Source organism: Mustelus asterias, chromosome 17 (genome assembly GCF_964213995.1).
Source record: "Mustelus asterias chromosome 17, sMusAst1.hap1.1, whole genome shotgun sequence".
Classification (NCBI taxonomy): domain Eukaryota; kingdom Metazoa; phylum Chordata; class Chondrichthyes; order Carcharhiniformes; family Triakidae; genus Mustelus; species Mustelus asterias.
The window spans coordinates 52,068,892-52,080,520 of record NC_135817.1 but is presented as its reverse complement, the minus strand read 5'-3'; the positions used below and the strand labels follow the sequence as shown (position 1 = coordinate 52,080,520).

Below are 11,629 nucleotides of genomic sequence, written 5' to 3'. Positions count from 1 at the left end.
TGCGGGTTGCGATGGGAGGATCGCCCCCGTGGTTACAAGGAGACCAGGCCTGGGAATTGAATATCCAAGGGTACTCAGCATTTTGGAAAGGTAGACTGAAAGGAAAAGGAGGTGGCGTAGCAAAATATTGGGATTGAGGGCAGTTAAGTCCCCTGGACCTGATGGCCTACACCCTCGGGTATTAAAGGAAGTGGCGGCAGAGATAGTGGATCCATTGGATATAATATTCCAAAATTCCCTGGACACGGGAAAGATTCCAGTGGATTGGGAAAATGTTAATGTAACGCTCCTTATTCACAAAGGGAGGGAGGCAAAATGTGGAAAATTACAGATCAGTTAGTTTAACGTCTGTTGTTGGGAAAGTGTTAGAATCAATTATCAAGGAAGTAATATTTGGAAAATCAAATCACTATCCATCTGAGTCGGCATGGTTTTACGAAGGGCAAATCATGTTTGACTAATTTGCTAGAGTTCTTCGAGGATGTAACAAGCAAAGTCAATATTGGGGATCTTGTAAATGTAGTCTGGACTTCCGGGTGGCGTTTGATAAGATGCCGCACAAAAGGTTAATTCACAATGTAAGATCACATGGGATTAGGAGTAATTTATTAGCTTGGATAGGTGACTGGCTGATGGACAGAAGACAGAGAGTCAGGATAAATGGGTTTTTCTCTGGATGGCTAGAAGTAACTAGTGGAGTGGGACAGTAAGTTGCAATGAGGAAATAAGAACCTTACAAATGGATATAGATAGGTTAGGAGAGTGGGCCAAAATGTAGCAGATGGAGTTTAACGTGAGCAAATGTGAGGTCATGCACTTTGGTCAGAAAAATGGGAAGGTGACTTAATATCTAACTGGGGAGAGACTTCGGGGTGCTCAATGCAGATGGATCTGGGTGTCCTTGTTCATGAGCCACAGAAAACTAGCATGCAGGTACAACAGATAATAAAGCAAGTGAATGGAATGGTGGCATTTATAGCTAAAGGAATAGAATATAAAGATAAGTAAGTATTGTTGCAACTGTACACGGCATTGGTGAGGCCGCACCTGGAGTATTGTGCACAGTTTTGGTCCTCTTATTTGAATGAAGATGTAGTGGCATTGGAGGCAGTTCAGAGAAGGTTCACTAGATTGATTCCAGAGATGAGGTGTTTGTCATATGAAGAGAGATTGAATAGTTTGGGCCTATACTCTCTGGAATTTAGAAGAATGAAGGGAGATCAAATTGAGGTATACAAGATGATGAAAGGTGTGGATAAAGTAGATGTGAAGCGGATGCTTCCTTTTGTGGGGCATTCGAGGATGAAGGTCATAGTCTTAGGATAAGGGGTAGCAAATTTAAAACAGAGTTGAGGAGAAACTATTTCTCCCAAAGAGGGAGAACAAATTTCTTTAGAGGGATACAAAAGAATGTTCTAGTGGGCACATGAGCGGCGCAGGCTTGGAGGGCTGAAGGGCCTGTTCCTGTGCTGTATTGTTCTTTGTTCTTAGTTCAAAGGGTTGTGAATCTGTGGAATTTGCTACTCAAAAGTGCGGTGGATGGCTGCTGCATTACAAAAGCATGGGAGAATCGTCCCTCCAAATGTTTTGATTTTAGTGCAAACAAGCTGCTCGTATTGCAAACCATTGAAATCTTTTGTGAACTGGATGAGACATTGACTGACTTGATCATGGAACCAGGAATCAGCCAACTTAAATCATTCTATTTCCATTATTTTCTGTTCATGCAGATTAATGCAAGAGCAAATAGCAACAATGATGGAAAATGGAAGAGTACAATTTGATTGAAGCTGAATTTTCTCCCATCACAGAAAGATATTGAATTAAACAATCATCCATTCCATGCCCAAAACCTTTAGTGAATTCTGACTCTCTTCCAGCTGCCCCAGAAAATGCTTTCAAATTCTCCCTAATGTTGAGCAGCAGGTTGCATGGGGTGTGTGCGCAGGGCAGAGTGGATGGGAACTTGTTCTTCAATGATATCAGTGGTTAAAAATAGAGAGTTTATATTTTGTATTGAGAAGCATATTATACTGAATTGTCACATAATTTATAAATGTTATGGAGAATTATCCAAACATTTATCTGGATGGGTGTAGTCACAATAACACTTGAGAACCTTGAAACCATCTTGGACTGTGCAGTTTGTTTTATTGATGTTCCTGCAACTCGACTCAATATCCATTCCATCTATCAGCAGCACATTGTGGTTGTACATACAATCTCCAGAATATACTAACTCACCAAGGTTACTTCAGTGGTATCTTCTTTTCTGGAGATCTTTATTGCCAAGAAGGATGAATGAAACAATGTCATGGGAGCACCATCATCGCCAATTCCTCTTCCCAGTCACTCACTATCGTGCCTTGGATATATATATATTGTTGTCCCTTGTTGTTGTTGGATAGATATTCTGGAATTCTCCACTCAACGGCATTGTGGGAGATCTACCACCATGACAAATGTAATGGTTTAAGGGAAACAGTTTCCTCCTTTCTTGGAGTATCCTGTTGCGAAGCAGGAACTTTGAAAATTTATGTCACAGATGGAAGCCATTCAGTTCATTGTGTCTCTATCGAGATTCAATGCTTTTTAGGGCCCGTGCAAGACTTTCACAAACAGGCAGGCACCAATTTATCCAGCTAAGTGTGGCAGGCAGACACCAATGGCGTAGAGTTCCTCACACCCACCTGCCCCATGACAGTGGGATCCGTGTTGGAGAACGTTACTGTGATTGTGTACCAAAGAATTCCAGAGTATCGGGAAATAGGTACTTACCTGAGTCTGGGAGAAGGCCAAGGACTCTTTTTTTCCAAGTGGGCCATGAGTTTTCACACATATGCAGTTGGGCAGCAGGATGTGCATGTGCAGTTCAGTGTTCTGATATCTTCGTGCTGGGGACAAGTGCCCAGGGAGCCTGCATGGGAAAACAATGGCACCAAAACCCAATCACAGGATCCAAGAGTTGGACACTATAATGAGAGGTGACCTGGACAAGGGTCAGGGAGGGGTTCCAGAGAGAGTACGGGGGAGGTTGGGGGGGGGGGGGGGTGGCGGTGAAGCAGGGAAGGCACCACAGGGAGGAGATGATCAGGATGATCAAGAACAGACCACCAGTAGGAACCACTGGGGTGAGGAACCACTGGGGAGAGAACATAAGAACATAAGAAATAGGAGCAGGAGTAGGCCATCTAGCCCCTCGTGCCTGCCCCGCCATTCAATAAGATCATGGCTGATCTGAAGTGGATCAGTTCCACTTACCCGCCTGATCCCTATAACCCCTAATTTTCTTACCGATCTGGAATCCATCTATCTGTGATTTAAACATATTCAACGAGGTAGCCTCCACCACTTCAGTGGGCAGAGAATTCCAGAGATTCACCACCCTCTGTGAGAAGAAGTTCCTCCTCAACTCTGTCCTAAACTGACCCCCCTTTATTTTGAGGCTGTGCCCTCTAGTTCTAGCTTCCTTTCTAAGTGGAAAGAATCTCTCCACCTCTACCGTATCCAGCCCCTTCATTATCTTATAGGTCTCTATAAGATCCCCCCTCAGCCTTCTAAATTCCAACGAGTACAAACCCAATCTGCTCAGTCTCTCCTCATAATCAACACCCCTCATCTCTGGTATCAACCTGGTGAACCTTCTCTGCACTCCCTCCAAGGCCAATATATCTTTCCGCAAATAAGGGGACCAATACTGCACACAGTATTCCAGCTGCAGCCTCACCAATGCCCTGTACAGATGCAGCAAGACATCTCTGCTTTTATATTCTATCCCCCTTGCGATATAGACCAACATCCCATTTGCCTTCTTGATCACCTGTTGCACCTGCAGACTGGGTTTTTGCGTCTCATGCACAAGGACCCCCAGGTCCCTCTGCACAGCAGCATGTTGTAATTTCTTTCCATTTAGATAATAATCCAATTTGCTATTATTTCTTCCAAAGTGAATAACCTTGCATTTGTTAACGTTATACTCCATCTGCCAGATCCTCGCCCACTCACTCAGCCTGTCCAAATCTCTCTGCAGACTGTCTACGCCCTCCACACGAGAAGCAAAGAAAGAAGGTCCAACGGTAAATTTGATGTGGTTGACAGGGTCAAAGAAGTGAGGGGTGGGAGAAGCCCTGGAGAGCTGAAAAAAGCAGAGGAAAGCTAATGACTCTGTGCTGTGGGCCACTGGGGTAAAGGTAACCCTCTGGGGCACTGGTGTAATTCTCAGGGGGGTTAAAGAGCTGATGTTGTGCCTGAGAGTTGGTGCTGGAGTGCAGGCTTAGGAATCCGGACTGTAGTTTTGAGAGAGGAGATTGGAAGCCTGGAAGTTGAACAATTGTTGAGGCAATCCAAGTTGGAGTGACTTAGAGAGAATTTAGAAATTTTATCTTCAAAAGTGAAATGTTTGAATTCCCTTATGCTGAAGACAGAGTTTTAATGAGATTGCATAATTCACAGTGAACACTGAGAGCCAGGTGGGTTGCTGAGAAATCCATGGGATCAGTCTTGGTTGCATCTGCCATGTATTGTGCAACATGGTGTGTTTGACCACAATTTGCCTGTTAATTCACATGTACCTCATGTTTATTTTGAATGCTAGAGTATATGATGGATATTGTAAATTGTTTTACTTTTCTGACGCTGTATAATAAAATTGATTCTGTTTGTTCAACAATTGTGGAATCTTGTAGTATTGATTTCTTAGTATGTACCTGGGATCTCAAATTTTGTCTACTTTAAACAAAATATTACAGGTCCCCACCATATCGTACCCAAACATTGGGGCCTGGTCCAGAATCGTAACAAGTTCCTTAATGAAATTCTGTCCAATGATACCAAAAGTAGGAATAGTCAGCAGCAGTTGACTTTCATGTTTACACTAAAGTTTAAAATTTATTAGTGTCACAAGTAGGCTTACATTAACACTGCAATGAAGTTACTGTCAAAATCCTCTAATCGCCATACTCCAGCGCCTGTTCGGGTACATGGAGGGTGAATTTAGCACGGCCAATGCACCTAATCAGCACGTCTTTTGAACTGTGGGAGGAAACCAGAGCACCCGGAGGAAACCCACACAGACATAGGGAGGGTGTACAAACTCCACACAGACAGTGATCCAAGCCAGGAATCGAACCGGGGCCCCTGGCACTGAGGCAGCAGTGCTAACCAAAGTGCCACCCACTATATGCCATTTGATGGTTTCCACACACAATTATTTGGTCAGAAGGTGGGTCCAACCAATCATTCTAAAGCAGATAACACATTGGAAAGAGGTGATACAACGACTGCTGGGCACAGCCTGGGAGTTGAAGCCTGGTAAAACATTATATGATGCATGTGCCCATGTAGCTTATACATTTCTAAACTATTGGGCACTGTGCTTGTATTTCTAACAATTATAGAGGCAGAATTGGAACTTGCTTGATTTTACTGTCTTTGTAAATCAGATTAGAATTAGCATTTATACTTGCAAGGACCAAAGAGTTTAAAAAATATATATCAACAGGCGGCTGGGCCGAGAAGTTTGATTAAGAATACATGTGTCTTTGTAAAGGTGAAAAAAACCCAGAATGAACCTTAGGCTTAAATCACAGGCATAGAACATATGTTTTTAATTTGGTGAGATTTTGCTAAAGTATAAATGTGCATTTCATGAACTCAATGACATTTGGCAGCCCCTCGTAACAGAACAATTTATTAAACACTGAACAATGGCTACAGGGAAAACTTTTTTAAAAAGTGTCGCACAGTAGCAACAAATGAAATTTTAATTTGAAAATTTTGAATATTCTTCAAGGCATAAAAGTCCACAGCAAAGTAACATCTCAAGTAAAGCTGTTTAAACCCTTAAGCACATTACAGGATAGAAATGCTATTAGCAATGTTACCATATGAATTCACAACATGATCCCATTAAATTTGCGCCTCTCACATTTCAATGGCGGTTACTGCCATCACCAAAATATCAGAGAAATCTGGTACAAGTATTCATATAATAATGCCATTAGTAATTTTCATTGTTCTTCTGACAGTATTAATATTAACTTGTAACTCAATTTTAATTTGGGTAATAGATGGAGAGTCTCGAAAATTCAGCAAGATTTGGCACATCGGAATCTGTCGTCCTGTCATTCATTTAAAAAGTCTGTAAAATTTAGCGGAAGTACATACTAGGGTTCATTAAGAATTCATTAATTTTCTGAGATGTTATATCCAGTTCATTTGTGTTAGCATATTTAAGCAGGTTAAAGCTCTTCACAAAGAAATGTCGGAGGTATCTCTGTAGTACACACTTCTGAAGTTTCTTTACCAAGCGCAGGAAGCATTTTTGGAAATTTTTCCAATCTCTAGAGCGTGGATATTTCTCACAGGTCCAAAACAAGAGTGTCTGAGGAGGGGAAAAGTAAGCAGTTAGCATTTTATTAATGAAACGCTATTGCTGCCAAGGGCTGATGCGTGAAATTTAATCCCTTTAATTGTGAGTTGTTACTTCTGCATTCAACTTACTGACCATCAGAAACTATCCTCAATGTTTCTTCCCATCCTGCACCCATGTCCTTAGTTCAACAATAATACATTACTGCACAAAGTATTTACAACAACCCTAGCAGGAATTATTTGTTGATGTGCTGGGACCTGAGAGTCCTGAAGTCCGAGATTCCCCACACGCTGTGGATTTTTAACTTTGCTTTTGGCCCCCTTTTGGTCCAATCATAGAATCCCAGCAGCGCAGAAGAGGCCATTTGGCCCATCAAGTCTGCACCAACTCTGACAGAGTATCTTACCCAGGCCACTTTCCCCACCCTATCCCTGTAACCCCACACATTTACCATGGCAAATCCCCATAGCCTACACATCCCTGGATGCGAAGGGGCAATTTAACATGGCCAAGCTACTGAACCCGCACATCTGAGGAAACCGATACATGTGGAGATGCCGGCGTTGGACTGGGGTAAACACAGTAAGAAGTTTAACAACACCAGGTTAACCGATACACCCAGAGGAAACCCAAACCCAGAGGAAACCGATACACCCAGAGGAAACCCACGCAGACACAGAGGGAATGTGCAAACTCCACACAGTCAGACACCCAAGTCCAGAATTGAACCCGGGTCTCTGATGCAGTGAAGGAGCGGTGCTACTCACTGTGCCACCATGCCAATCAATCACTGAGAGCGGGGCAAGTGGGGGCAGAAAATCTTCCAATCCTATGGGGGTAGTGGGGGGGGGGGGGGTCAATCCAGAGAGAGGCTGATCCTGCAGGGGGTTCTGATCCCTCGTGCACCCACTCAATCCTCTTAAAAAGTTTTGGTATGGTGTTCACCTCTGACTATCTTGCTTAATAGACTGATAATGCCAGCCAGCCATAACTGTGCTCAATTTACTTAATCAATCATTAGTTTTTAAAACCATAGCAGAGAAACTAAAAGGTAATATCATTCACCTCAGAATAAAACATATTGTAGCTTACCTCAAATATTTTAAGCCAACCAAAATCAACATTCATTTATATAGCAACTTTAATGTACTAAAACATCCTAAGGTTCAGAGAAGGTTTACTGCATTAATACCAGTAATAGGTGAGTTGTTGAGGAAGGGTCAGAGAGATTAGATTTGTATCCATTAGAGTTTACAAGTGTAAGAGGCGACGTGATCAAAACCTTTAAGATCCTGAGGGGTATTGGACAGGGAGAGGATGTGCCCTCTTGTTGGAGAACCTGGAGGTCACTCATGTAAGACAGAGATGAGGAAATTTCTTTTTCCTCAGAGGATCATGAGTCTCTGGAACTCTCTTCCTCAAAAGGCAGTGGAAGCAGAGTTTGAGTATGTTTAAGGCAGAACTAGATAGATTCTTGGCCAGCAAGGGGGTGAAAGGTTTTCAGGGGTATGCAGGAATGTGGGGTTGAATTGACAATTAGATCAGCCATGAACTTATTGAATGGCATAGAAGGCTCATGGGGCCGAGAGGCCTACTCCAGCTCCTAATTCGTATGTTCATATGCTTCACAGCAACATTATCCAACAAAATTTAACACCAAGCCATATTAGGACAGATGATCAAAAGCTTGATCAAAGAGGTAAGTTTTAACCTTAAAGGAGAAAATGAGAGTTAGAGAGGAACAGAATTTAGAGGAGGAATTTTAGAACTCAAGGCCTTGGCCATAGGTGCAGTCACTAGTGCTAAAAAGTGAATAAAATCGGGGCTGCTCAAGAAGCCAGAATTGAAGTAGTGCTGATATTTCAGAGACATGAGAATAGTAAATTGAGACTTAAATAGGAACCAATATAGATCAGCATGCACAGGAATGATGGGTGAACAGGATTTGATGTACATAGAGTAAATACATTTGTGCATTTTTGTATGTACCTCAGTCATTACAGTAATTGGTTCATCAATGAGATGAAGGAAACTGCATGAAGATTAAAAGGCAGATTGGCATAAACACAACTCCGTAACGGAATGCTAGCAAAATGCAAAGATGTTGGCCTAGAATCAAAGGCCACTAGAGATCCTTAGTGCTCAATCCTGACTCAGGCATGACTAAAGATCTGAAGGAAGAATTTAGAACCTAGATTCGTGAAAGAAGAAGAATCATCTAGGCTGCTTCATAGCTGTGATGGTCTTACAATGTGTTTTTAATCAGCAATTGTATTCAAATGTGTCCTTTCAATGGTGGGTCTAGAAGCTATTAGTTAGGTTTTTAAAATAAACTACCATCCTCTATTTCTCTGTAAATCCACTTTGCCAAAGCAAAGTGATGTACATGGTATTATGAATCATCTACTTTGTAAGCCAGATCACATTAGTTACCTGTAAGTGGTAGGATATGATGACTGGTTTATTTCCAGGGCACCAGTAGTCTTCTTTCAGCTTTCTTATAACCTGTAAACACCTTAGACGGCAGCCTCCATCTTCATCCATATCCTCTAATAGCTCCCTCTCCGCACGTGTGAATGAGAGCTGCCAGTGGTAATTCGATCTGGCTAATAAATTATATCCAAAAGACTGCCAAGATAGAAAGCATTGGGTATTAAATAACAGATTGCTAATAGATTTACTAAGCACATTCTAACATCCCGATGAGGGTTTTAACTTCCCTTTCCTGATAGATTTACTCCCAAGAACAGAAATCTGATACACCATTTGAGTAAATGTACTCCAGAGGAACAGATAGAGGTTTTGGGCTGGAATTTTGTTTCAGGGACTTAAATTAAAGCCTGGGCTCAATTCCAGGTCAAAAATCTGAATCTGCCGGCAATGGGATCCAGGAAATGATTTTCGAGAAGTGACTGCCCATCCTAACCAATTAGGGGCAGCGGTCGAGTTGCCAAGACTGGACTGAAAGATCAGAAGACCCAATATCAGAGGTGGAAGCAGGAAATCTTGAGTTGGTGAAACAGAGAGGGAGTCGCAAGATGGAGGCACCATCTTGCAAACATTAAAAATACAAAAAAGGCCATAGGTGCCAGGCTGTCATTGTGGAGGGACAGCCTGCCACAGAGTGGCCAATGCTTGCACCTGTGGCCATAGGCCAAATGTTTATTAAGACTTCTGGGGGACTTTATGGTAACACTGGACTGCTGCCTGGAGGCCACTTCCATCCCTCAGCCAGGTTTCAGCCTCAGCAGGGGGACTGGAACACTTGTGTCAGCATCAGCAGAGTGGCTGTAATAGGCCCTTATGGAAGCCTAACTAGCTACAGACCCACATGGGATGTATACCTCTCCCCACCCACTGCTCCCCCCTCCCAAAACCTGGCATCTTCACAAATGGCCCAGAGGGGTCAACATGCCGCAAATTGGAACACTGGCTGGTGCTAAGAAACTACCAACCCTTCCATCTCTGGTCCCGCCTCCATACCCATTTGAAACTTCGAGCCATTAGATAGCATTTTCCAGCCCCATCGCACCGTGTTTTCAGGCAGTGGAGGCAGCTTGCCACTGATCGTTAGCGGGATCTTCCGGTCCCGTCAATGTGTGCGCCGTTTTGCGTGGCTTGCCCATCCCACCACCGAGGAACTTGCCGCAGGAATTGCCTTCGGCGGCGGGACCAGATGATTTGACTGGTGGGGAGCATCAGAAAATCCCGCCCATTATCTTCATAGGGATGTGCTTCGAAAGAGGAAATACTGGATCTTATATTTTTGATTACGGGCTAGACTACTGATAGCTTTAATAGTCCCTTGCCCCTCTTCATAAGCCACCTCCCCTGACATAGAGCCTAGCCGGATTTCAGCTAAAATAGTCTTGCTCTTAGTTTTCGATTGCACTGCTATACATGGCCTGTGCATCAGTAAGTACTCAAGATTAAATTCCAGGGAATAAACTGAAAGGAGGAAAAGATGTAACAAATGAAGGAATGGCAAGAGCTTCCGTTTTGGGCGTAGTTGCCAGAATGGGCATTTCCTTCTGATTTCCGCCAAAACCTATTTGCATATTCTGACTGCAAGGTCTGCCATAAATTAGCATAATTAACGGTGTTTTAAAACGCAATTTAAAAAAAGATGCAATGAAAGATATTCCTTTATATATTCAAGCTTACTGCAGTTCAATGAATACAAATGAAAATAGGTTTATCACAAAAAAAAAGCATTTTTAAATAGACTGCACTCTTCCGTTATCCTGACCAATCGAACCACCATAGACTCAATTCATATTCAGACTGGGGTCAGACAAGGCTGTGTCATTGCACTGATGCCCTTCTCAACCCTCCTTGCTGCAATGTTCCATCTCACCCTCAGCAAGCTTCCCACAGGAGTGGAGCTAAGCTATAGAACAAATGGGAATCTGTTCAAATGTCAGGCCAGATACAGGATCATCCTATCTGCTGTCATTGAACTACAGTATGCAGACGATGCTTGGGTCTGCGCATATCCAGAGGCCAAGCTCCAAGCCATCATCAATACTTTCACTGAGGCATACAAGAGCATGGGCCTTGCACTAAACATCTGTAAGCAAAGGTCCTCTACCAACCTTCCCCCACCAGACAGCATAACCCCACCCCCATGATGAGGCCTTGGACAACATGGACCACTGTCCATACCTTGGGAGCCGACTGTCAACAAGGGCAGACATGGAAGGTGGTCTTGAATCTCATCGTCAATGTGCCAGCGCAGCTTTTGGTCACCTGAGGAAGGACGTTTTTGAAGTCCAGGACCCCAGACCCAGCACCAAGCTCATAGTTTACAGAGCAGTAGCAATACCTGCCCTCCTACATGGCTCAGAGACATGGACTACCAATGTCAGTGTTCTTGCTCATGCCAACATCTCCAGCATCGAAGCATTGACCATGCTCAATCATCTCTGCTGGGTGGGCCACATTGCCCACATGCCTGACACAAGACTCCTGAAACAAGCACCCTACTCAGAGCTTCGATCCAGCAAGCGAGGGCAAAGGGAGCACTGCAAGGACACCCTCAAAAGTGCCACATCCCCACCAACACCTGGGAGTCCCTGGCCCAGGATGCCCCAAAGTGGAGGAAAAGTATCCAGGAAGGAGTCGAACATCGAGTTTCACTACTAGCTATGACTGTAACACTACATTCTGCACTCTCTCCTTTCCTTCTCTATGAATGGTATGCTTTGTCTGTACAGTGCGCAAGAAACAATACTTCTCACTGTATACTAATACATG

General features: G+C 43.4%; 1 protein-coding gene across 1 annotated transcript in view; it reads right to left on the bottom strand.

Annotated features, from left to right (window-relative positions):
* Positions 1 to 5,579: 5,579 nt before the first annotated feature.
* The window catches only part of mab21l3 (mab-21-like 3), a 46,222-nt gene continuing 40,172 nt past the window's right edge, over positions 5,580 to 11,629 (bottom strand). Inside the window, exons 6-7 of the mRNA XM_078232010.1 lie at positions 8,807 to 9,001; positions 5,580 to 6,382 (exon numbers count right to left, since the gene is read on the bottom strand). Coding sequence (XP_078088136.1) covers positions 6,149 to 6,382; positions 8,807 to 9,001 — 429 coding nt within the window. The 3' untranslated portion in view covers positions 5,580 to 6,148. The remainder of the gene's footprint in view (positions 6,383 to 8,806; positions 9,002 to 11,629) is intronic.